Source organism: Echeneis naucrates, chromosome 1 (genome assembly GCF_900963305.1).
Source record: "Echeneis naucrates chromosome 1, fEcheNa1.1, whole genome shotgun sequence".
Lineage (NCBI taxonomy): Eukaryota > Metazoa > Chordata > Actinopteri > Carangiformes > Echeneidae > Echeneis > Echeneis naucrates.
The window spans coordinates 1,595,055-1,622,424 of NC_042511.1; the positions used below are offsets into that span (position 1 = coordinate 1,595,055).

Here is a 27,370-nt window from a genome sequence, read left to right on the forward strand (position 1 = left end):
AGACCTGATGCACCACTTCATCTGTAAACACGCTGCTCCTGAATCTGGACGTTTGCTGTCGACAAGCGTGACACATGCTTTTTGACAGAAGCAGTCGATTATATCAGCATGGACATACGATCATCACGATCGCTACGCCGTCATCCTCGCTTGGAGTTATCACAGAAGTTTCCAGACCAAACTTCTGAGGCATTCGCCGCTCCGTTAAATGTTACAGCTTCTTTTATGGGCCTGATTGTCTCAGTTAACCTGAAAATGGTGTAACTTCAGTTAAAAAAAAAAAAAAAAAAAAAAAAAAACACATTAGAATTTCTGCTGTCAAATGAGCTGGAAAAATTATTTTCGACGGTGAAAGTCTTTCAAGAGAGAAGTTTAAAAGTTTAAGGAGAAGAAGAAAATGTTCTTGTTTCACACAGAACCTTCATTTTTCTGATTCGGCTCCTGTCTTTGTGTCGACCGCAGAGCTGCAGGCGGACGCACAATCACACGGACAAAAACACAGCGTGGGGGGACACACACACGCAGTGTGAGCATGCAAACACACCACACACACATGCTAAATATTAGCCTCACACAACATCCAGAGGCTGCCCCTTTATTCAACACAAGCCGAGCACATCGCACCACACTGACACACACACACACAGTGCAGCACATGCGTGACGAACACACACGCTCCTGTTGGCACGCACAAACACAAATTCCCATTGAACTCTGGGAGGGTTCACGACCCGATGGCACAAAGGAGGCTGTAACCATGGCAACAGGCCAAACTCAGCCAACTCAGGAGAAACATACTGTAAATGTTTTCTCCCCCCATCAATCGATAAACATCGCACACATGAGAGCAGTTCAAAGCTTCACTGATGTACGAAAACACAAAAGAATTAATAAGCAAACAACAAATATGGTTTAATTAAATAAGACTAACTAAAAATGTAACAGCTCCGAGCCGAAAAGCTGAAACCTTCATACAATAAAGAGCTTAAAAAAAAGTAAAACTATTTCTAAATCAACACGTTTCTTCTTTCTGCTGTAAGTTCATAAACATAAATATGTTCAGCCTGACTGATCCTGGAGCCGAGTCAACACTTTGAAATGGTTGTTGTTTTTCAAAACAATTCCCAACTGCTGGGAATACGATGGACTCGTGTGTCCATCGACGCAGGACGACACCATCTTGTCTTCTTCCCACAGTGCATTGCAGGAGCTTCCTGAAGTTTTCTGGGCTTCCTTTTCCATCCTCCAGTCTTTTTCCTTTTTGGCTTCCCCTCCATGTTTCCTGTTCCCTTCCTTTCATGTCACCTCCATCTCTCCTTTCCTTCCTTCCTTCCTTCCACCTCTGCAGTCGCTCTCTGTTTCTTCATCAAGACGACGGCCTTCTCTTCATCTTCCACGCTCCGTCTCCTCCTCCCTCCGTCCACGGGGGAGCGCAGCAATTAATTGAAAAACCCCCAAAGGCAGAAAGGAATAAAGGTGATGAAGGTTAGAGAGGAGGAGGAGTGATAAGCCCCCCACAGAGTGAGAGCTGAATGCGATTATCTGCCGTCTCTCACTGATATTGGTCTGTCCGTCTCTTCCCATCATGCCTTTCACCTCCCTCACTGTGTCAGCTTTACTTTGGAGGGTCTGACTTCCCACAAACACACATCCTGGTCTGGGGAATAACAGCCTGCCAGGTTTTTGGGGGGGCTGGTGTTCGTCTTCTCCACAGATCCCGCCTTCCTGGGCGAAGTTGTGACCACATGCAGCGGGAAGCGCCCCCGCAGTCCCGGCTCTAAGAAAACTTGAATTCTGGGAAAATCCTGCAGAGTCCTGCAGATAACGTAAACATGGCGGCTGTCTGGTGGACGCCTTCCCGCAGACTGGTTGTGTTTGTTTTTATAGGCTGGAATTAGACCATTAGAAGCTCAGAGCTGCTGAAAAACTTCTGGTTCGTTAAACCGGCTGGACCCCGAGCTGACTGCAGCTGATGGTACAATGTGACGGTTGGACCTTCGTCCACACGTACAGCCGGTTTGTTATGTTCAAGATGAAACAGACAGACAGCTGATGGAAGCTTCTTTACTATTGTTAGGTAAAAAAAAAAAAATCAATTCAATGACCCAAACATCAAAAAGTCGAGTTTTACTGACTTCTGCACCAACAAACACTGACGGCATCCAATTATCTCACAACACACCAGCAAAAAACTGCAGAAATACAAAATGATCACACATGCAAAGGAAATTAATTACCGTACATGCTGACACACTTCCTGTCTCTGCAGACACTCCAGTAATTCTGTACAAAGCCACACTAACAGGTAATTATACAGGACAGAATGCTAATACAAGCAATTATCACACAGAGTCACAGTTGAGGACACACACAGATATCACTTTTTCCAAAAATGAGTTGGGTAAATGGCAAGGTCACACTCCGGTTAGCCTCGGAGCCGCCGCAGCCCGCCAGCTGCTGTCACCGCCCCCGTTAGCTGCACGTCGCTAATTAGCCGCCCTTCGATGCCAATCAACGGAGCTAATAAGGACAACTCTGCCATTCTGCCTAATGAGATTGTCTTCAGGGAGAGCCAACCATTAAAACACACACACACACGTTTCTATTTGGTTCTAACTTCATCAGCAGTTAATCTGATGCACATAAATAAAGTTGATACACAGCGTCAGAGGAATGTAACGTGAGACTGATGATGTCAGATACGAGCTGCAGCTTTTTGAGAAGAACGTTTGGATCAAGCATCAACAAAACTTCAAAAAACCTGCAGCTCCTGACTCACATCAAATATAAAGATATGAGGAAAAAGCTTTGGCCAGCTCTGCAGAGTGATTTTTCTCAGAGCAGCCAGTTGTTTTCCTCGACAGGCTCATTTGTATGCAGCAGATACTGACGGCCGTTAATCCCACGTGGGACCTCTAAACCGGTCCAAAGACAATCCTGCCGACTTCACTCACAAACATCAACGTGCTTTATCGGGGTTTTTCCGCGTTCATGGCCTCATTTGACTTTTTGCTCTTTGTCCAGCTCGGAGTCGACGGGACGGAGCACAACTCTGCCAAGTTTGACGTCAATCGGCAGTCCACAGCAGCCGACCGGCGAGCCGCACAGTTCACCTCCAGGTCAAGGTGTGTGTATGTGTGTGAGGCAGCCAGCTACTCTCCCATAATTCTTGGGTTCCCCCCTGGGCTGAAGGGAGGGGGCACCCTGGTACACAAACACACACACACACACGCATTCAGGCAGCCTCTGGGCATGATGAAAACACACAAAGAGCTGTTACTGGGTGTGGAGCGAAGCCATCGCACAACCGCACAGAGCCAACAAAAGAGCAGAGAGGCAGAAATGAGTCAATAAGGACAAAAAAAGGAAGGCCGAGGAGGGAGGTGAGGGAGATGACGTCCACATAAGAATAACTTCGATCGTTAAACAAATCACCTCAGCGGAGTTCTCTAATCATCACAACATCTTGTGTTGGGATTTTTGGGTTGAGGTTGACATTTTGCAGCTTTTCTGTAAAAATCTTTAAAAACCCAAACAACAATTTTAATGTCAACAAAGAAGATGGTTGAGTGATGGAGAGCAGAAGAAGAAGAAGAAAAAGAAAAACAAAAAAGCAGCACACAAAGTATTTTTGTGTTGGTATATATGTGTGTGTGCCAGTGGAGACACATTACACCAGGGAGGAAGTGTGTGTGCGTTTCCAAGGGGCATTGAGCTTTATAGAGTCCATCAACACAGCAGGAGGAAAAGAAATCACTCCTGCTGGAGGAAACACTAATGGCTCTGCACTGTGATTGTGTCACTTTGTGTGTGTGTGTGTGTGGCGATTGATCGAACATGCCAAGTCCATCTCGGCCTCCCCCTAATGGGAGCATGAAATTGCCAGAAAGGCAAATAATCAGGACACACACTCATCCACAAACACAAACACTCTCACGCACACTTTCTTTCATGAGCGTATCGCTCTCAGGCTTTCTCTTTGTGCGCTCGCTCACACACAGACACACACACACACACACACGTCCACCTGTTCATCTCCTGTAATTACAGTTATTTTTCATGGCTGTTATCCACGCCCCCCCCCCCCCCCCCCCCACCCGTCTGTACTCTGACGAAAAGTAAGAGTGTCTTTGTATCTGTATGTTTTCTGTGTCAGCCATTAAGAAGCCATCACACACACACACACACACACACACACACACACACACACATGTGAAAACACATCACTGTCATAAACGTATCACTCAGCGAGAGCAGTTAATTAAAGAGCTGTGGTTTCTGAGCGTTGTGTGTTTGTGTGTGTGTTTCCAGGCGTCTCCAGGCAGTCGGCAGTTACCTTCCCGTCCCGAACCACAAACACAAACACACAACGATAACAAAGACTTCACAGCAGCCACACATTCAGCCACATAGTAACCGAGTGTGTCCAGGACTCCAGTCATTAAACAAGGGCAGAAGAAAAAGTGTGTGTGTGTGTGTGTGTGTGTGTGTGTTGTCGACTTTGCCCACTGCTCCTGCGGGACTGTGGAAGTGATTTGTTGTGTTTCTGGGGTCTAAGGGGAGACCGTGTTCACAGTTTTCTAGGTGAGAAAAATGGGTCAATTTCTGATGATGAAAAGCAGCCAGAAGAGCCCGAAGCTGCAGAAAATAACTCTGTTGGCTGCACCGCGTCGGAGCGTTGCAGGAAATACTGATTTTAGTGGAGTTGGTGCTGCAGGAGGGATCAAATGATCCTTCAGCTGACAAAGAGACAGTCAGCTCTGATTATCTGACTGTGGCACATCATCAGCTTTTCAGCTGAGGCATCATTTATGAGAAAAGGACAATGAGAGACAAAAAAACACAGCAAATCCAGAGCAGAGTCAAAACTCCACAAATCTCAACTTCCAGAACTTTCACAATAAAATGAAATGACTGTGAGGCCGATCAGGAGTTCCCCAACATATAAAGAATATCAACAGGTCGAAGTCCAGTGCAGCATTCTGCAGACAACAGAACAGGATCTTTTGCCTGAATTCACTCAGCAGGTCTGATTTATGAGCATTAACGGAGGAGTTCTCATCCATCCAGATATTCGCACAACATGACCTCGAATTTTAGAGCCACACAGAAACAAACACACAGTTCTCAGCCGGATCATTAATGAGGGTCAGAAGTGCTGTAGTTTATCCCTCACTGTTCTCGTACACTGATTCTGATACTGATCACCTCATTTGTGTATAAGTTAACTTTTTTTATCAAACCCAGCATTGTTCTGTTAATCTGTTATCTTTTTCCTCTAAAGCACTTTGTTAGTTTAAAGTGCTGCATAAATCAGTTACTGTCATTTCTCTGACTCTGTTTCGCACTCACAGTCTCGACAGGGCTTCGTTCTTCTGAAACAGCAGCTCGGGAAGTTGGCCCAGACGGTTTTTGTTGAGACGGCTGGATGGACAGAAGCACAGGGAGAAGAAAGGGGCAGAGTGAGTATTACAACATAAATCTCCAGCTGTGTGTTTGTGCGTCTATCAGCCGCTTCTCACAGTCTTTCCAGCTCCTTCAGCTCGTCAAACGCTCCCCTCTCCACGTTTCCGATCTGGTTCTCCATCAGGTGGCTGAAACACAATAACACATTACAGATTCCAAATCTGGATTAGATGGAATTTTTTTTTTTTTTTTTTTTTTTTTTTTAAATACAATCTTACTGCTTCATTTTCTCAAAACAAACAGCTTGTCTGAACTTAATTCATAAATAGAAGATTAATCTAAGTAAATTCTGTTAAATGTGTCGATCATGTGCAAATGTGCTCTTTGCTTTGTCTTCCCGATCAAACAGAAACGGCTCTTTGATTAAGTTGTGAAATTTTTCAAAATAAAGCAGAATAAATTTGTGTTTTGCTCCCATATCAAATCCCCTGATCTGCCTCTTCAAATAAAAACAGACAAGAGAGAAAAACACATGTGAAGCACGACACGCTGATTAAACGGAGGCTTCGCTGAAGCCACAACAGAAATCTAATTGTTACATCTTCCTCCTTCTCATTTTAACACAAAAGCCTGAAGGCGAATTCTCTCAGCTGGGATCTGGATGTCTGATAAATACACAAACCACTGAGGTAGCACTTCCACATCTGACAGCCTCGGGCTCCCGGCAGGCTGCTAATCTGTTTTGAGGAGGCCTCCGGAGACGTCATTAGCTGCTGGCATGTCATCCTTTTAAACACCTCATGTCCGTCACTGACGCTCAGCTCGGTTCGGCTCTTCGGCTGAGCTCAGGAAATCCTCCCACAAGGCCCAGCGTTTCCAGGTCAGGGGGTCACACATCGACCCCACCTCGGTATAAATCTGACAGACACTGACACCCGACAAGCAGCTCTGGGTGGTTTTTGTGTCACTGCTGAGCTAAAGCTCCTCTCGCTGCCCTCCGGCTTTCCGTGACTCCCACATTCCTGCCAGAGACGTCTGGAGAGAGTGAATGTGAGCTGCTGCTGACAACAACGAGGCCGAGAGGGAAGAGCAGGGCTCGTTTTCTCCCATTAAAGTGTCCACATACGTTCAAACCAAAGAAAAGGAAGCAAGTGTGGCTTTTAAAACAAAATGCCTCTTCGGATGAGAACACAATTAGAATAAACGTTATTTCTCATCCTGTGAATCAGCTGAAATAAAGTACTGATCTGAAGCTGTGACAAAAATATGAATCTATGAATAAAGAACTATTTAAAAAAAAGCTCCAAGCTGGTGTTTAAATTGACACCACTGGTGTCTCCTGCTCATTACAGACTTACACTTATTGACAGAAAAGCTGTGGAGTGAAAAAGAACAATTGATTTGCAGTAACTAGTGCAGCATCAGCATGAACGTTAGTGTCAGCAATTAGAAATGACACAGGACGGAATTTGTCCGTCTGTTTTAGGCATCAGAGACATTTCGGATTTGAGCACCTGAATCTGACAACTGCAGTTTGTACGGCAGCTTTCAGTAAAATACACTTCTGTTCTTGACAATATAAGTGTGATGGTGAAAGAGGAGGTGACTTACAGGACTCGGAGGTGTTTCAGACCAGAGAAGTCCATCTTGGTGATGACCGTCAGGTTGTTTCCGTTCAGATCACTGAAATCAAACAAGTTGACGGCCGATCAGAGGTCAGGAAATAATCAATATCAATAAATTCAAGAGATCACAGGAAACGAATCATTCTGAATACATCCTTCACTGCAGCAGGATTATAACCCGGAATATCAGATATTATTATTTTAATTCTTAATGGAAAAGCAATCTAAGAGCAGCTAATCAGGAAACTTCAAATCCACTTTGATTTATTTTTTTTTTTTTTTAAGGATTCAACAGACAAAAACTGAACTTCACTAAAATTCACACACACAAAAAACCACAAAGATCCAAAGCCAGAGAACAGAGAACAGAAACAGCTAGCAGGTTTACAGCACACAGTTATTTTCACTGTTTAGTTTTATTTCTGTAAACCGAGCATCCTTCTCATCCTTCCAGAGGACTGAAGGAAGGTCTCACCTTGACACTTCTGTCCGGTATGAACAGTTAGTGCTGCGTGTTATGTGATAGGTCGGGCTTTCAGCGCCGCCGCAGAGGGCTGCTTCAGGAGGGAGGGGTTTAACCCTGTGACCTCATTGTCTGCTGTGATTGACAGCCACGATGAAAGAGAGGGGATGATGTCACTCTTCCCACGAGGCTTTGTGGAGGGAGAGGTAACCTAAGCCCCGCACACACACCTGTGTGTGTGTGTGTGTGTGTGAGCAGTGTCATGTTGCTGCACTACTGTAAAGGGTGGAGCAGAGTGTGACCTTGTCCTGTTCTGATTCAAAGAAAAAACAGACAGAGGGCAGGCTGCTTGTTGTGTGTTGGGTGTGTGAACAGGAACTACACACAAAACACCAAAACAAAACAACAACAAAAAACAAAGTCGGCAAAACAGAGAAACAGCAAAGCTGCAAGCTGTTTTTAAACGACGCGTCCACACCGGTGGCCTGGCAGGATGTGGTGATGAAGGAGGAGGAGGAGGAGATAGAACGGCTCCTTCCTGTAAACATAAACTTAGGATGTGCTCTAATCACCTCAGCGCCTCGGTTCATGTTTATCTGCTGCGACACCAAGAGGGATCATCTGTTTTCTTTTATTTCACCGAAGAACTCTAATCTTTTGAATTTAAAATTCCCTCTTCTAGTTCCCCCGACAGAGGAATCCACCCTCCCTCATCATCTGAAGCTTTTCCTCCTTCAACATTTTATGAAAGATTTTAACATTCAACATGCTCTTCTCCTACTAATGTGTCTCCTCGTGCTTTTAAAAACCAAAGGCGCTTTATGGGTGCAGTTTTCAAAATTCTCAGTGTGCGACCGACCGATGAACGACTGCAGGGGTCACAAAGGACACAAGAAAGCTGCCAACAAACTGCAGAACTTCCCAAAGAAGCCACCTCCTCTGTGACATACACAAATAACACACAACTATGGGCCACTACAACACCTATTAATATGAATCTGACTGTTATTTATCATGAACTATGTTGTTTTATTATGGGACAGACAGCCGTCCGGTTCTGTTGGTGGTTTATTATTTTTCTGAATATAACCATGTATTTGTATGTTCCATAGAAACTCCGTCTCCAGAAGCGTTATTGCCGTGGTGATACGATGCTCTGGTTCTGTTTTTCCTGCCACTGTTGCTAAGTGTTTGCTCACGGAGGTATTTGTTGGGTTTCTTTAAATAATTCTATAAAGAGCTTGGTCCTAACGATTGGTGCTTTATAAAGAAAAAACATTTTTTAGCTTGATTTAATTTCGTGTGGAATCTGAGTCAAGCCTCGACATTCTCTTGGTGATGTCATTTTTGTAAAAAAAGAGCAAACACATGGCAGCAGCGAGAAGGAAAAACTTCCTTTTTAAGAGGCAGAGACCTCAGACCAAACCAGACTCAGCGTGGTTTAATTCAGAGCGGAGGGTTCGTTTTTGGATTTCATTTCCACTGAAATTTCAAATATGAAAGATTTTTGCCAGACTGTTTTTCACTTCTGGAGAATATGGCTTCATAAACTGAGGAGTTGGCCCATTTTCCCATAAACTTCAATAAGATCTTGCCCCCTGATGGCCATTATATAGACTGCAGTGTACGTTCATTTCATCCTTCTACTTGATTAATTTGGTTTAATTTTCCAGCTGCAGTTTCCGGTGAATGTCAGTAAAAATCTGCCTTTTAAAAAAAGGATGGAAAAATAATGTTGGTCTGTGACGCCGAGCCAACGATCGCTGGAAGGTAGAATATTCTCCTGCTGGAGGAGAGTACGATTTTTGGAGGTTTTACAGTCTGAACACGGAGGAGGAGGTGGTGGTGGTGGCCGGGGAGGCTGGGGATTGGCTGGGAAGGAGGGCTAGAGACGGGTCATGGCGGGGGGTCCAAAAGCACCCCCTGGATGAGTGTGAAATTACCCTGGCAGTTAGACTGCACGGCGAAGACAAACATCAGGAGGAAGACGTTCAGATTTTCACACGCTGTAAAAATCAGCAAACGAACAGAGATTTGTGTTTGTGGTGCGAAGAGCAGAAAAGACAACAGAGGCTAAGAGATGAACACAAGCAGCGGCCTGATGAGGCGTGGTTAATTGAGTTTTGTGCAGCATGGCGGGGTCAGGGGTCAGCCGAGCGACAGACTCCCCCCTCGAGTGGCGACTCGGCCAAACAATAGCTCATTAAAGCAGAACGCGTCTCACACACACAGACACACACAATCGCAGCCTCAGTGGGCAGCGAGGCAGTTGATCCGCTCAGCGCTGCTCTCCACTGTTGGACCTGACATGGAGGGAGGGGGGGCAGTAAGATGATTAAATACATCGTGTGGATGGAAAGAAATAAACCCAAGAGATGGACAGCAAGCTGAATCTGAAGGAGAGCTCAGACCTTAATACTTCTAATTTCTGTTATCATGATGTTTGTGTGTCTGTCGACCTTCTTCAGGAGCCATTTCACTCAGAGAGCCACCAACACATCTGGACACACATCAAAATCTAATTATTTATTAAATATGATCATTTTTCATCCACAAATTCAAAAAACAATGTGTCCTGCCGTTCAATGCTTGTTAAGCGTTTGAACCATTAATCAATACTGAATCCTGAAACATTTCAAACAACGATGTGAAGATGTGAAAAAACATCATCCTCAAACTTCAACACGTTTTATCAGGAGTCAGAAAATGTTTATTCTTTTATTGTCTGTAGAACAAATATTCCTCCTCCCTCTGAGCTGGTTGGCTCTCTGAAAAGCAAAGCAATGATAATTAAAGAGAAAAGAAATCAATAGGTCAATCAAATTTTAATCATTTCCAAGTTTGAGTTAAGACTGTAAAATTAAAAAGGATGTTTATAATGGAAGTCTTGAAAGCGGCAAAATAAAAATCTAACCCTCAGCATCTGGTTCTAAAAAGCATCAGTGTGGTTGGACACAGCTGGTACACAGATGTCACAGATCAATAACGTTATTCTACTAATTAATTCAACATCTGTGCAGAATGTGAGGAATCACGACGGAGGGTCAATAAAATCCTCCTCCCCACAAAACCACCATCACAACCAGACCAGTGAGCCGTAACATCAGGACCACCAGCCGGGAGCCTGGAGGTCTGAACTCCTCTAGACTGCAGCAGCCGAACCTGCGGGGTGGGGGCCCACCTCCGCCCTGATACCGGCTGGGGCAGCTGATATTTCCATTTTCTACAGAAGTCATGAATTCCACTTTTAAACTTTACAAACATAAGGCTGTGTTTTGTGTAAATGGGGGTCACCACCAAAAAAAAAAGGGAGAGTAAATTATTTCCACTGTAATTTAAACTAACAACGACAAGCTGTTCCGTTTGGGGACTCAAACACTGCAAAAATAAATGAATGACTCTAAATCTGATGGGACGCTCCTTCACGCAGGGCTCACGTCTCCTGGAGGATCAGATATTATCACGGAACATTAATCTGGAACAGACTCAGTTTATGCTCTCACAGCCAAAAAAGCCAAATCAGAGTGTTTGTAAAAAAACAAAATACAAAAAAAGGCTCTGGGTAGTGCAAATGACAGAGAAATAAATATTTTGGGATGAGTAGTGAAAGTAAAATAATAAGTGAGAGATCAGTATTTTTGCAGGTGTCCAATAGATGTTAGGTTGAGTTGTTGACTGTGGCGAGGTCAGTAACGACTGCCATTCATTCATTCAGAGAAGTTTCTGAGTTTTTCTGTGTTCCAGAGTCCTGAGCACAGGAACTCCAAATCAACATTCAGAGTCTGACCAAGAGAAACCAGAACTGGAACCAAAGTAAAGAAGTAAAATCAGTTTTTACATATTTCTGTCTCTGTGCAGCTCAGGGAGGCTTCGCTCTTCGCTCGGTCACACGAGAGCAGAGCAATCAGTGCAAGATGTTCCTGGGCGGGAGGTTTCTCGGGTCGTTTCCTGTCAGCCCCCGGCTGCTTCATTTGGACCGATCTCTGACCGGCATCCCATAATAACCCAGATGCTTTTCGTAGATGAGTGGCGGCGAATTTCAGAGCAAAGGCATTTACTGACACGGAAAGAAAACTAGAGGCAGCTTTTACTGGTTCACTTCAATCTGGTGAAAAACAGCTCGATGAACGCTCAGCGGATGTGAAAGCCATCTTAGTTTTTCCTCCAGAACACCACAGACATGTCGCCATCGTTGGTAAATCCATTTATCCAGTTTGGGATGAATTGTTGTAATGAAAGTTAATAACCTCCTTAACTTTACCGCCTTCGGAGGCCCGAGCTCGTCATGAACTGAGGTGAGGCGCACAGCTGGGTCCGCCATCTTGGACGGCTTTGTACGGCGACTCCACTTGGGAAAAACCTGTGTACTTGAGAAAACACAAAATTTGGATGTTTGTAGTTTGTTTGTTTGTTTTTTTGAATTTTTAGAGCCCAGCCCGACTCGATCTTCCTTCAACAGTCTGAAACGTCTCCACCTCGCTCTTCGTCACTCCCTCCATCCTTCCTGACTAATTTTACCAACCACACACATTTAGGACTAATGGTGTTTCATTAATTCGCCGTTCCCGCTGAGAGAAAACGGTAAAAATGATTAAAAGAGAAGGACAAAGAGGGAGAGAAGGCGACGCTGGTAATGAAACAAGGACTGATTCTGATAATTTAGCTAAGAAAAGAAAAGCTTTCAGATATTTTTAACTATTAATGCTTTGTTGTAATAAGAGCCACCAAAACTTTAATTTCCTTTTTAAATGAAAGGAGATGGAATTCAGTTGAAATGGGACTTTTAAAAAACTCGACTGCAGCCCGTCGTTCCAGAAACAGGATCCATGTTGCCTGTGATGAATCCACAGTGAGGCCTGCAGGTTTATTCTGATAAGTTACTGCTGGGATTTATTAATGTTGGGTATTTCTTCAGAAAACCGAAGCTGTGACAGTCAAGCAGAGTTCGGAACTGTGACCTCTGATTTTAAGCTCTTCATCACGTGGCAGCATGTTGTTTAGTGAAGGTGTCTCATATTATAAATAAAAAACTCCAGAAAAGATGAATGTGAGTGTGATTCATCTTCATAACAAACATTAAACTAGTGACCGTGAATCCTCTGGTTACTATTACGACTATTTGATATAAAATTCATGTTTTGTTTTTCAAATTAGCTGCCAGCTGAAGCGGCCATCAACATGTTGAATTGCCATGTAAATTATTGAAGACATTATTCTCAGCACTCATCGGGCTGAACCTGCGTCCTAAAACCTCCTCGTAGACGTCTCCACATTTAGCTTCTTGCTGCCGAAGTGATTAAACTTGCAGCGTAAACAACAGAGCATCGATCGCTGCTCTCTTCCTGGGCCGTCATTGTCGATGCCAACCTGAACGGAATCAAGTCCACGTTTTTTTTTGTGATCTTTAATGTGTTTTTTAAAAGAATACATTCTACAAATGCAGCCACTGAAGAGGTCGAACAAGAAACGGTCCAACTTCTTTTAAAAAGTAAAAACCGTTTAAACTGATCTGCTCTAAATGAAGCGGCAGTCCAGTGACGACCAAACACTCCTGAAATTCATCTCCACAGATTCTCCCACTTTCTCACACACTTTCTTCTCTCCACTGCTCAAATAACCGCCGCTCATCAGGGCCCAAAGGGGCATCCATTTCTCACCGTTGCCATGACGATCTAATGAGGAGGGGGGTGTTTAGTCGGACTGGTGCAGTCACCTTGATAAATGACCCTCTTATTGCCGGCTGTCTCCAGGGGAATACTGTACACACTCTATCTTACTCTGTCTTTCACACACACACACACACACTTCTAGCTCTCTCCCCGAGTGGCTAGCTGTCCAGCTGACACACAGACACACAGACACACACACACAGAGATCACTTTACATGCTAATTGGCCGACAAGCCCTTCAACAAATAGCTGCTTAATGACTCGGTCCTCTGCAGGGCCGACCGACCGGACGGCGTCCGGACAACAAGCTGCTCCGAAACAATCCGGAGGTCAAAAGGTCACATCGGCTCATGTTTACATACACACAGTGGCGGGTCGTTGGTCAAGCTCTGGTGTGGTATTATTCTTTTCAAATGGCCAGTGGTCAAATACCTATTATCTCTTCAGAGTTTAGTTTCTGGTGATGCCACCATTAAAACCTCAGTCGCTGTGGTTTAAAAAGGATGTACATCAGCAAACTATCAGAGATGAAGACCTCCAAACTTTAGTGCATAAACGCTGGAAAAGGGTTTTATTTTAAGGGTTTGGATAAATGTACCTCCCTGAGACAGCATGGCAACATCAAAAGGAAACACAGACTGTTGTTTTGCATCTTACGTAGCATCAAATGCCAAGATGACTGAATTTTCATCTCCAGCTGTCAGGAGGTGTTCAGCTCTGTTTATGACAAAGAGGCAGATGAGAGGAAAACGAGGAAATGTGACTTCCGGAGCTTGTCCCGTTTAAAAGGCAAGAAAAACAAACAAACAACAAAAAAAAAAACAAACAAACAAACATGAATTGAAAGCGCAGACAGACAACGGCCAACGGATCACATCCCGAAAATCCTTTTTTTTTTTTTGTGACTGACAACTGAAGCTTTTGATCGTATTCTGAATAAAGTGACCGATGGAGTTTTGTTCAGGTTATAAGAGGTGAGGCGTCAGTTTGCTGTGAGTGTGAACCAACTTCATTCCCGACAAAAAAGTTGTTTCTTCGTCTCCAGATTCTGTTAAAAAGTTCACAGCTTGATACAAAAACTACGTTGGTCTCTATAGCTTATGTCCTTCGTGACATCTGTACAGGTGATGAGGCTTAAAGTTATGATGATGATGATAATCTGTGGTGCGACCTCCTGGGTAAGCCTCATTTATACCCCACCTGTTTGCCTACTTTCAGATGAACCAGGAGAGCCAAGATGACACTATGTCCATCTTTATCTTCCGTCTGCTCTCATAAACTTCTCCTTAATCCAGAATCTGCGACAACACGTAGACAACACATGTAGAGAAGCTGAAAACCCCGAGAGCTCAGACCTCCATCAGAGTCTACAGATTGTGAAACATTCCCCAGACCTCAGAGAACGAAAAATAAAATTTAAAGTAAATGATCCAAATCTGGACCGAATGTAAGCAGCTTTTTCCTGGCTGAGGCCCAAAAACCTCCAACCAGGCCGGTTCAGAGCCGACGTACAAACAGACGGGGCTGGAAATGTGAGTATCGCAGGTTGGGACTCATTTTTAACTGTGATAGCATCAGTAAAACCTGAACACTGACCCCAAAGCTACACCAGCAGCATTTCTGTCTACAAACACACACACACAAAAAAACCATTTAGATATGATGGCCGTTTTTTTTTTTTTTTTTTGTCTCTCTTCCTTTCACTGTCAGTTACCATTACTGCAAGAAAAAACTGTTTCCCTCTGAGCGAATAAAAAGACAAGTGGGTGTGCAGGCTCAGAGTTTTTTCCAGGCCATTTCTCTTTGACCAGGAGCCCAACTCGCCCCCCCACCGCCACCCATCGTTCCTGATCATAAAGCTATCAGCCTCAGAGGGGAAATCATCCTCCACGCTACAGTAACCCAGAGAGCAGGAAGGATAATGTGTCTCTGCCAGCTCCCCCCAACAATCATCAATTATTCACACACAGCCACTCTGGAAGTTGGAGTAAACACACAAACACACATAGTCACCATGTTCCAAACATAAAAACACACATGTCCAGCCTGCGCTGAGCGTCCCCCCCCCCCCCCCCATACAGTAATTACAGCAAATACAGTACGGACCTTCAGAGGACACAAACAGATAAAGTGCTTCCTTATTTATATTTATACTTCTACACAAACTCCACACTGCTTCCTCCCTTCAGACTTGACGACAGTAGACCTAAATACATGCAGCAGCCCGTCACGAGCGCACAACGAGGAGGGGGGCTCAACGCAAGCTGGCCAGCAGACCAATTAAGACCACAACCTTATCATCAGGAGATCAGGGTGAAGTCACAAAGACAAACCCGAAAATCTGCTCTTACAGTCACAGGACGAAATTATAGTTTCATGTCATTATTCTCCTCAACCAGAATAATTTAGATCCACATTATTATTGCAGCAATGTCTCTAAATCACTTTACATTGTGGTGAGAAACAATTATTATGATTGCATTGATCAAATTCAAAAATGTACACTTTAAACCTCTATAAATCACTGCAGTGTTTAATTTGAGCTGGGCAGCAGTTTTAAATTATTCACAAAGAAAGAAAGATTAGGAACAGTTTAGGATAAACTATAGTCCAGTACAACAACAAAGGCAGCAGAGCTGTACCTAATAAAGTGGCCAGGGACTGGAAATGTGGAGCCAAAGATGTGAAGGAGGCTAACGAGGAAACAGCCACACAGATGGAATGAGGTTTTAATCCATTTTTCTCAAACAGGACACAGAAAATAAGAATAAAATAAAACAGCTGTTTCCTTTTTCGTCTCTTGATTACACAGACTGAGCAAAACAGTCGATATCTGACTGCAATATTTATATTTTACTACTTATTTATACTTTACATGCTGCTGTGAAAAAGGAATGCTGACAAACAGAAACGTTTGTCAGGAATGTGCAACAACATTAAAGAGTGGATATATATCTATGTGAGAGAAAATCAAACTGAGGGCAGCTACACAGCTAACATTAAAGGTTTAATTTGACCAGGGACGAACTACAGAAAAGAGCAACGATGCCGCAGCGCAGCACTGAATCCTGGGAGTCAAGTGGAGAGTCAAAGTGTGTGTGTGGGGTATGAAGTTAAATACACTACTGGTAAAAAGAGCTGGAATGAGCACGAGAGCAGAGACACTGCGGCAGACCAGAGATGACACAAAGCGTACACACACACACACACAGATAATTAAATTCTTACTACACACTCATTTCCACATCAACACACAGAAACTCCCTCACTGCTTTTTCCTCACACACATATCTTGTACGCACAATTATATATATATGCCTTGTGAGGACCTTCATACTCTGACCTACAAACCCAGTCTGACCACAGAACCTGGTCCTATCCAGAGACCAGGTCCAGATCTGAGCTGCTCCTTTAACACACCGTCACTTTGAAGGATTTCCCTCCTCAGTCTGTGATCACCCGGTCCTCAGAAGTCTATGAAACAGACACACGAACACACACGTGGCGGGTGCGTGACTACTCACAGCCTCTCGGTGCCTCGGGGGATGTTTTTGGGAACGGCGTGGATCCCCAGGCCGTGACAGTCCACCATGTTCCCCAGGCAGCTGCAGGGAGCGGGGCACGCCTCCGCACCTCCCTGACCCACCAGCAGCACCAGGACGCCCCACGGCAGCAGCATCCTCGTCATCATCTTCATTCGGGGCCCTGCCGCCCCCGCCATCAGCCTCCTGCAGCCTCCTGACCCAGCAGGCATCCTGCTCTCCTGCAGAAAGCAGCACCAGACCACCGCTGACACCTTCTTTAAAAGTGGAGCAAAAAAAACTAAAACAAAACAAGAAGTGGACTGAAGCTGACAGACAGGTGAAGTTCAGCTGAAACTGAGCGTGGACAACTATGTCCACCTCCTCCTCCTCTTCCTCTCCTCTCCGGTGTCCTCTGCTCTCTCAGGCAGCCGTACAGTGTTCCTGCCTCTCCCCTCCACTTTTCATTGAGTCATTGTGCGCTGAACAGTGAGCCACTAGAAAAAAGAAAAAGAGAGGGGGGGACTCCCTCACTGCCTCTATCTCACACACACACAGAGCAATCATCCATCAAAAGCTTTTACAAATAACAGCACTCAGACTCCTCCCATGCCCCCCCCCCCCGTCACACACACACACACACACACCCAGAGTGAACTCACATCTATTCAGTGACAGCAGCAGTGAAGCCAGCAACTACAGTGACGGCAGCCTTTTTCTCTCTCTCGCCCACATGCACTCCCTTCCTTCCCTGGGGGAGGAAGGGGAGCCTGAGGCTGCATGGACATGATGAAGGGGGAGACAGAGGGAGGTAGGGAAAAAGAGAGAGAAGGAAATCGTGATCAGGTTGAAGGATCTGAGCCTGAAGCTCCTGGGGGGGGCTGCTGCTGTAAAAAAAAAAAAAAAAAAAAAATATATATATATATATATATATATCTCCACGGCTCAGAGCCAAACCAGCACACCAAAGCTGCAGGAACTTGGGGGTTTCTTATGAGACTGGCATAACTGGAATGCCATAAGCTGCCACAGAGCTTACTCAGAAGTCTATTATGAATTCACTGGCAAGGCTTTGAAATTCAAATGGAGCCTGGCTGAGGTTTTTTTTTTTTTTTTTAATCTCCAGAGAAACGCTGGCTCCAGCTTTTTTGATTGCCATATCACCAAGGAAGAGAGAGAGTGTGTGAGAGAGAGAGAAAAGGATAGAAAAACGAAATCTGAATCATCGGGGAGAACAAATTTACCCAGACAACGTCCCAAAGTGCTGAGGAATGACCAAAATTATCCAAAATCTGCCAAGGAAAGCTGCAAATCCTCACTGCTGAGAAGCAGGAAGTGGCAAATTTTAGGTATTTAGCTTTTTCATCAGTTAGCCAAACAGGATCATATTCAAATCAACCGGTTGACAGACGAGGCTGTTTGTGAAGAATCTCTGCTGCAGCAAAGGGAGGGGAAAGGTGATTAAAAAAAAAAACAAAAAACGGTGGCATCTTTGTTGCCTTCATCTCGTCTGCAGTGGTGGCCGTATTTATCACTACCTTACGATTTCTACGACGCACCGTGTGGTGAGGTGGAGTGTAATTAGATTTTCTCCGAGTAACAGATTTGATTTGTTTGCAGTGTAACGATCAGCAACTGGAGGGCAGAGTTTACCCAGCCTTTTATTTACCAACCACACATGAGTGATTATTGCTTGTGGCCTCACTTTGTCTTCTCCCCACAGACTCGGTGTGACAGGTTAATTTAACCAGGCGCTCTTCAGAAGTGATGGAAAACAAATTGGCCACAGGCAGAGCCCCGGCTGCCTCCTTTGTGCGGCTGAATTGAATGACTCATTCAGCGATAATCTACAACAAAGGGAGGAACGAGATGTTGACATCTCCGGAGGGGGGGGGCACCCCCTTATTTCTGGGGCCATAATGGCTTTTTGAGGGAGGACGTGGATTGCAGACGTGTCAGAATTGATTTCTGGAAGGATGGAGCAGATGCTTTTGTCTCAAACGCGTCAATTAACAATTCACCCCTCGATTTGGAAAAGTCCGTCCACCCAAACATCATTCGGCACCAAAATTTGATGAGAGCACACAAACACATTATAGTTATTCAGGGACGCATAGCTGTCCTCATCGAGGGAGAGATATGTCAGCACAGAAGCAGAAAGATTGTGGATGAGGAACTTCAGTCAGTCAACTGGTTGAACTCATCACACGGTGTCAGAAATGTAAAGTCAAAAGTTTAGGTTCAGATCTGACCCTGATCCTTCAGCGCCGCTTCAAACAGACGTTTAGTTTATAACTTATTATCTGCAGCAGAACGGCTGTAGGTTGTAGTACCTGCTGTAGTAGGTAATGTAGGTTTAAGCCCAACGTGATGACAGAAATATTTTATTAAACAACCAACTGAAAGGGGAAAGCCAAAAGAGCAACCCCAATAAAGAAATAGACTTTCAGTTCACAGATAAATTGATAGTTTTGGGTTTAGTTCATCAACCATTAGGTTTGAATAATGTGGTGCTTGGCCTTAAAACGCATTAAGCTCCATTAACTGACCTCCATCCACTGCAACACTTCATTTCCTTTGGCCCTTTAGAGGTGACACCAAAGGAAAAATAACACCACGCCGTCAGGATGGTCTGCCTGTCTGCTGAATCCCTACCATCTCCTGAGCCTGACCTCTGACCTTCCTGGAAGAGGGGGGGGCGAGAGAGATTGTTTCCATGAGCATCAATAAAGTATGATGGTGGGCATCAAACCATTTCAGCCGTTATAAAGAATTAATGTGCTGAGCAGAAACTGCAGGTGAGTGAACGCTGATTCAACTTCCATCACAAGAAGGAAATTAAAACGTATTAAAACATATAAAATTAAAACTATAAAGATCTCAGCTGATGGTAAATGACCAAACACATCTCAGTTCATCTGACATGACACCCCCTTTGTTGGCCAACAGCCCCCTCTGGTGAGGAAGCTCGAGCACTGACATGGCCGGTACAGTTCCATCTAAAAATAAATAAATAAAAAGTTTATTTTGATGAATAAAGTCTGAATTACAGACAGAGACAGAGGCATGAAAAGAAACAAACTTTTGTTTTTTAGTTTTAATCCAAAGCGGACCATTCGCCAAGGAGTTCAATGTACAGGGTTAAATTATATTACATGACAAAACACCAAAATAAAAACAAAACGAAACAAAGTGGGTACCACAGGTTGAACCGCACAGCGCAGCAGGCACAGGAGAGAGCTGTGATCAAATTTTGATTTAAAAAAAGAAAGGAAAAAGTGACAATGTCTCTACACAGCAACAAAAAAAGGAGACTAAAATTCAACATGTTGGCTTTTGTCTGTTTCACCAGGAGTCATCGTCATCCTCAGCGTGGGAGGAGGGAGGACTCAGCCAGCAGGGATCAGATGTTCACATTTATATGAAGGGAGGGGAAAAAGACGACGTGCAACATTGACAGTTAAAGTATGTTAAGAATATAAAACAGTATTTCACATTATTACAAGTGTAACTGACTAATGTTAAAAAGGAAGAGCGTAAAAACAGAAAAAAAACTGCTTTAAATCTTGATCATTTTTGTTGCCAAACTTTCAAAACATATATATATATATAAAAAAAAAAGGTTGTAACAAACGTGATAAATACAACACAAACAATCCAGCTCTCCTCAGAAACTGATGTGTGGAACTGCAGAGAGCTGATGATGAAGAGACGTCAGGCCGAGATGAATTCAATCAAAAGAAAATACACAAAAACAAACAGAAAGGAGTCTCTCAGTTTCCATCAGCGCCCGACGTGTCACGTTCAACATCTTAACCACTTCCAGCAAACCATCATAACGACTTTCACCAGACTTTCAAAACAGCAGACTCTCCCAAAAACATCACGAGCTCTCAGAAGATTCTCCCATCGATAAAAACAAAAACCTGCCAACTTCCTCCGTCTGACATTAGCTCTGAGTTCAGTGTGATGTGTCTCGGCTGCTGACCTTTGACCTCCACATGGACCGTTCTGTTACACGACAAACTCAGTTCAGATGAGAGGAGTGAAGTTGAAGACACATTTTTTGGGGGGGGTCCAAAGTCTTTTTCACACATCTTCGTTCCTTCAACTTTAGATAAAATTTCATGCTACGTTTGATTCTTTAAGCACAATCTCAGATTTGTACTGTTTTTAATCACACAGTTCATCGTCCTGATCAGAATGACCTAACGCCCCTTTAGTCACACACTATCCCATCAATAAAACTGTGTTAAATCCAACACCAATAGCTGTAACTTCACTGACTCATTTCTGAACAGGAGCTCGGCTGGTTTTGTCCATCAGTGTAAATACAAACAAAAAAAAAACACTCTTTCAACTTTCCTTAAAACCACCAACGTTAAAAAAAATTCACTTTTGTTTCAGACAAATGCTCCCACGCCATCCATCACCAACTCAAATAAACAAAACGATCCAACACATTTGTACGTCCCACCACATAAAGATGGATGTAACAGTTCATATTTGTAAAGTTCACACACAAGGATTCAAATGAGTGGTTTTATAAAGAGCTTCAAAGTAAATCCTTTTTTTTTTTTTTGTATATATATATATATATATATATATATATATATATATATATATATAGATCAGGAAAAAAACATTCTGGAAAAAAAATAATAAACTGACCTGTTCACTATAAAAAAAACAAAAAAACAACAACAAACAAACAAGAAATATCCACCCAAATATCATCCATCATCCAACTTAATGCACATCACAGTTCCCAATAAAAGACTCACAACTTGTAAACACATTGTACACACAATAGTAAACTGTAACGGCTGAGCCAGCGGAGCCAAACCAAAGCAAAGACGGCCAATGAGAGACCTGCCACACGAATATTAATGTTTGTATCTTAGTGTATTTCACAGCACGAGCTCGGAGGACGTCACAGAACCCTGGTCAGTGCTAAATGTCCTGGTTCTCACTGACGAGAACATCCACTCTCATAATTGGTTGTCAAAACTAAACAAACAAAAATAAATAAAAAGGAATGTCACATTTGACTTTTAATGCCAAAGTAGTACCATACGCTGTGTGGTTTAAAATTCACATTAAATCTCTGCAGACCCTTTTAAAGTGCAGCTGACGATTTTATATGTATTTTTGCTGGGTTTTGGATGGTCATCAGAAGACATATTGGTTGGAGGTAAGAATTGTAGAAGATTTCAGGTTATGTAACCAAGAAGCTGCAGCTCATGACGTGACAGACTTGCTGACTTCGGTTTGGCTGCTCTGGCTGAAGCGTAAACTGCTGTATAATAATCACAGTTATAAAAGACTCACTATGCTGAAAACACAACTCTATACATGAGGATTAATGATATTAATACTGCCCACATCCGGTCTGAGGGGAGGCCGCCGTGTCTGCTTTTACACTGAGATTCCCTGAGAGGGAGAGAAACACATCCTGGACACAGAGGGGGGTTCCTGCTGAGAGATTAATGGCGGGGGAGAATGGATGTGGGGGGGGTGAGGGGTGAGGGACGGGTGGAAAATTGTCCAATTACAACTGAATGTAGACTGTGGTGACATTCAACCAAATGGTCAAGTTATCTATAAAAGACACAAACAAATTAGAGAAAGAGCCACAGACACCTGGTGTGTTTCGGAGAGTTTTAAATCTTTCACTATGTTGATTTTTTATTTCCTCTCAGTCCACTACAGAGTCATTTCACCCAGGACTGTAGGCCCATTTCTAACAGAAGCCTGATGTCAGATAGCGTTTTGGTCAGCGTCATTAATACAAGGAAAACTTATCTTGACCTGAAACTGACAGAAAGCACTGACTGATTCAGCTGTTTCTTTATAATCTTTTTTTTTTAAATCAGAATATAGATCCATGAACTGACCACTCCTGGACAAGCACATTAGCTTTTAAATTAGTGTTTCTAGAAGTTAGGAGTGCTTATGAAGGAATGAAAGAGTGATGGCAGATACTGTATGATAATTCTTCACATCCTACAGAGTGATAGAACATGAATGATTATATAATAATTGCTGTCTATGGATTTTTACCATTTCAGGACATTGACCCAAATTAACTAAAGGAGAGTCAAATGAAAGCTGCAGCACAACTGTATTCATTTTTACTGTCAGTACGTCAGAGACAGTTTTAATGTAGTGGGGTCGTCTCGAACACTCCAAGGTGATATTCTGCTACACAAACTCACTATGACTCTACTAAATCCTCAGCCCTGTAGGTTTTGGGAAACTGGGTTTTGTTTTATTGAAATTCTCTGAGGTCAGATGAAGGGCCGTGAACAATGTGAGCCGTGAGTGACAAGTGACACTGAAGTCAGGTGAGGATGAACAGAGATGAACTCTGTCATACCTTGGAAACCCTCAGAGCTTTTCCGTCCGTAAAAGAAAAATCTGGATTCCTTACTACAAGCCCCGCCTTCCCCATCAGAGGACCAGTCAACGGGCTGTTCACCTGCACACACAGAAACACAACAGACCCACTGAAACAGTAAACAGTGACCTTTCAAACACAATGTCTCAGCCGTGTTTCAAGCTACAAAGAAAGTTTGGTGGATTGTGTTTTGTTGAAGACTCACCCCTCGAAGAATGACGTTCTCTTTCCCAGGTTTCCTTTCTGCTCTACTCACAGCCTCTGGAGAGATGTGTCTGACCCGCCGCTCTGCCGTCAGCTGCTCCCCGCGAGCTTTACGCTGTCGGAGCACCGAAAGGAAACCGTGTATATTTAAGTGAGTCAAACTTTCCCAGTCAAATAAAAATACTTGCAAATATTAACTAGTGCTTGAATAACACAACATCAGTGATATCCAGATCTGTTTTTTCAGATAAATCCATTTTCAGTTTCAGAAACTTCAATGATACAGCGTAAACTAAAGTGCAAATATATATGAATATAATGGGAAGAAAATTTTGTTAATATTATGAAAGCGCAAATAAAGTTGTTCCTGGTTTCTCTCGCTTTTCTCTTCTGCACCAAAAAAAATGGAGCAGAAAATGACAATATCCAATATTATTGGTCGATAGTGGATGTCAGCCCAATATGTTAGAAGATTTCTCACAGTTGAAACAGTTTTATCAGCTTTAGTTAATTAGGAGTGTTAAGGATACAGCTACTCTGCTAACCCTGCTGCTCTTCACGATTATAGCGGTCTGTACCTTAATGAGGCCGCCGAAGGACCGTGAGCGGGGATGTTTCTTGCTGGGCGCTGGGGGGCCCTGTTGGTGCTCATTGGTAGGCGTGCCGGAGGTCGTTTGTTTGACTAACTGCACACAGGAAATAAAAGTCAATTATAATTTACACCATGAGCCATTTGAGCACACAATGGCAGCGCCACAGTCCAACCAGCCGGACTCAAGGACAGGAAGAAGACCCAGAAAGTGGACCTGTCGGACGAGTTTCTTTTTCTTGGCGGAGTCCGGCATGTTGTGGTGGACGTGTCTGAAGAGTTCTTTCAGGGCCTCCTCTGTGTACTGTTGAGCAGGAGATTGGCACTGATCCGGAGCAGCGGGACCCAGAACGGCCGCCCTCTTCAGGGGCAACACAGTCCGCTGAGCAGGAGAGCTGCTCGCTGCCAGCAGCTCCAGATCGTCCTGAGAGAGAGAGAGGGAGCACAGAGGAAGTCAGGCTGGCTGCAGACTGAAGAAATTCGTAGAATATTATTAAATGTATATATAAATATTGCATTTTATTACTTAAGAAATATTCTCCACAGTCTCCACAGGTGATAAAGTGAACTCCGTCCACCAACCTTAGTCTGAAGAACCTTGGTCCCAGTAAAGTGGACACGGGCATATTCCCGCAGGTAGACTGGAGCCTAAACAACAAATGACACGTTACTCATCCACAGGCCGTCCATTTAAACAGCCACACTCGATGCTGATAAGTGGTCACTAATCACCCTGAAGAGTTTCTGTGAGTGTTTGATGAGGAAGGCCATGGTACTATTCAGTTTCTTCAGGTTGTCTTTCAGGTCACCAGCTGTCATCTGCAGCGGGACAGAAGAAGTCAGAGCTGCTGTTAACATTTGGCTCTGCTTATCTGATCAGAAGTGGACCCAAAACAAATACGTCCTGGGAAGTGTGATAAGTAATTACGTTTAACGGCAGCCTATTGAACTCCTGTTAAAGAAGTACCAATCTTACATGTCTGGGCCAGAGGACATGCGGGGCAAACATGAGTGCCAGGTTGAAGGCGGACATCTTGTTCTTGTCCTGCTGCTTGGCGGTGTGGTAGAGCAGGTCCAGCAGCAGTTTGAGCAGGGACCGGTTGGCCTGGGGTAACAGCAGGAAGAGCAGCTGCAGGGCCTCGATTTGACGCTCCTTGTTGGGTATTTCCGTTTTGTTGCCTTGATCATCAAACAGAGTCATATCTGGGAGCGGGATGACGTGAGGAATTACAATATGACAACAAAATCGACAAGTCTTGTTTAGTTTGACTAAAACCTAAAGAATATTCATGTTTAAATGTCTGTGCCATCCAGTGATCATTGTGTACATGTATGCCCATTCCTACCAGCTATCTTCAGGTGTGCATGGAAGTGTCTGTGTGTGAGTAACGGCTCGGGCAGCTCTCCCAGGAAAGTCTTGAGCAGCGTGGCCACGTCATTGGGGTGAAAGTCTCCAGACTCAAGGTGGACATCAGCCCCACTGTTGAGGAGCTCTTTCAGAGTCTGCTGCCGAACACTGTTCCCCGGCACCCGAAACAGACCCTCCACATGCAGATCTGAGTACGTAAAAGCAGGTGAAAGTCAAAGTTTGAGCATCTGGTGAATTGGAATAAAAAATGTGTCCATTACTTGTTCTTGTGAATCCAAACTAATGAAGGATACTGGACTAAAGGCAGACAAGAACTGTCTTTAAAACACATTTTCATCATCCCTTTCCTTACTTTCTGAGGACAGCTCCATATCACACATTATAAGGCCCCTTTGTACTCTTCAAATAATTATTGAGCACAAAGTAGTAACAATAGAGTGAGGCTAAAAAAACCACTGGATTGTACTTGGACCACTTACTTTTGCTGAGGTATTCAATGAGCTGGTAGATCTGTGCGATGCAGCTTTCTGTCAATGAGGATCCAAAAACAACACCTTTTTCTGTAAAAGAGAAAAGAGTGAGTTACTGAGAAGTCCACCAGAGAAACTGCTGCAGTAGGACAGACTCAGTACAAAAACAATCACTCAGGAATGTTAAGATTTCAGTTACTTTGAAGGGTTAAAGCAGATTGTTCAAACAATTATCAGTTTATAACTGGATATCTGGTGAGGACTATGTTCTCAATCATTGTCGCAGGGTGGAGTCATGGAAGTTAATGATGCTGTAAATATTAATGTGCATACAGGACATTGCACATGTGCCATATCCACTGCAAACAATTCTAAATTTTAAATGTCACTTTGTTGGCTTTTCACCTTTGCGCTTGAGGAAGTTGAAGGAACGAAAGAAACCTCCATTTCCACCCGTTGGGGTCTTCGGGCCCTCCTCGCCGAGCAGCTGAGAAAACTCAGCCCCAGGGAGATCGATCAGGCGAGTGATGTTACTAAGTACCAGCTCCAGGAAAACGTCGGGACACTCATGGCGGAGTTTCTCCACGAAAAAGTCTGGATTGAAGATGACTGGTGGTCGGCCTGCACGAGAGCTCCCTGTGGATTCTTCATGACTGATCACCACACTGCTTCCTGTATCTCTGCAGAGTGAACAGAGTGAACATCATAGGCTAGAAAAAGAATGTCAGCCCTGAATGTAAGAATGTAAGACAAATCTTCATACAGCTGCCCATCGACGGTGTTGTGAGTCTGAAGCTCTCACACACCGAACTGCATGCATGACAGATTGTTTTATTGTCCAACACTTTGTCTCATCACTGCAGGGGGAACAGGGCCAGACCTAACCTGGACCAAACCTGCTGCACTGTGGGAGAAAAGCCGGAGGAAGGTCACATACAACACACAGAAGCGTCTCCTGCTGCAGCGTGTTGGTTGTTTTTAAGCCTTTAATGAACACACAGCTGTTATTGGACGTGACGGTTACAGCAGCTAACGTTAGCTAACGTCAGTTAGCAGCGGTGTGCCAACCGGATTTTACTGACGTTAATTATTCTGAACGGCTTGAAAAAAAAAACCTCACAAGCTCAAATTCAACAGTTATCGGAGTGAATAAAAACAACCAAGCTCTTACCTTCTATTTTCAGTGTTTTCACCGACATCTTTCCCGGCCGCCATGTTCGGTTTGAATCCTCCGCTGTTTTCCTCCGGGCCCCGCCCACCTCGTCTACAATTGGTGGGTTTGCGACACCGGATGTGACGTCTGCCGCTATTATTTAGACAGCCCTCGCTGTGATTGGTCGGTTTGAATCCAGCGGCTACGTCATGAGGACAACAACATCTGTGGACTGCGGCTGCATAAACAGATAAAATATGAAAACAGAACCGTTTTCATTGATTTCTCTTTCTTACTATTATCAGATAACACAGTTTTCTCATCCTTCCCTCCCTCTCCTGCTCCTCCATCATTCTTTCCCCTCTCTCTTTTATTGAGAAAAAATATGGAAGGCAGGACAGATGAAATGAAGCAATGATATAACTTAGATCTGTAAATTTCTTTATAACTGATACATTCATATGTTATTGTTTTTAAAGCCAAACAGATAATCAATAATGT

The 27,370-nt window shown here is 43.8% G+C and overlaps 2 protein-coding genes across 2 annotated transcripts in view; both read right to left on the bottom strand.

Annotated features, from left to right (window-relative positions):
- LOC115052197 (slit homolog 1 protein-like) overlaps nucleotides 1-17,123 on the bottom strand; it is a 42,149-nt gene extending 25,026 nt beyond the window's left edge. The window contains exons 1-4 of the mRNA XM_029516232.1: nucleotides 16,688-17,123; nucleotides 7,018-7,089; nucleotides 5,523-5,594; nucleotides 5,353-5,424 (exon numbers count right to left, since the gene is read on the bottom strand). Coding sequence (XP_029372092.1) covers nucleotides 5,353-5,424; nucleotides 5,523-5,594; nucleotides 7,018-7,089; nucleotides 16,688-16,917 — 446 coding nt within the window. The 5' untranslated portion in view covers nucleotides 16,918-17,123. The remainder of the gene's footprint in view (nucleotides 1-5,352; nucleotides 5,425-5,522; nucleotides 5,595-7,017; nucleotides 7,090-16,687) is intronic.
- Nucleotides 17,124-21,283: 4,160 nt separating this feature from the next.
- Nucleotides 21,284-26,957, bottom strand: arhgap19 (Rho GTPase activating protein 19). Its single transcript, XM_029528474.1, has 11 exons — nucleotides 26,888-26,957; nucleotides 26,122-26,396; nucleotides 25,726-25,806; nucleotides 25,224-25,433; nucleotides 24,854-25,080; nucleotides 24,610-24,696; nucleotides 24,460-24,525; nucleotides 24,095-24,301; nucleotides 23,867-23,974; nucleotides 23,290-23,403; nucleotides 21,284-23,165 (listed from the first exon to the last, which is right to left on the bottom strand). The coding sequence occupies exons 1-11, from the start codon at nucleotides 26,929-26,931 to the stop codon at nucleotides 23,058-23,060; spliced, it is 1,527 nt and encodes a 508-aa protein (XP_029384334.1). The 5' UTR covers nucleotides 26,932-26,957; the 3' UTR covers nucleotides 21,284-23,057.
- Nucleotides 26,958-27,370: the final 413 nt, after the last annotated feature.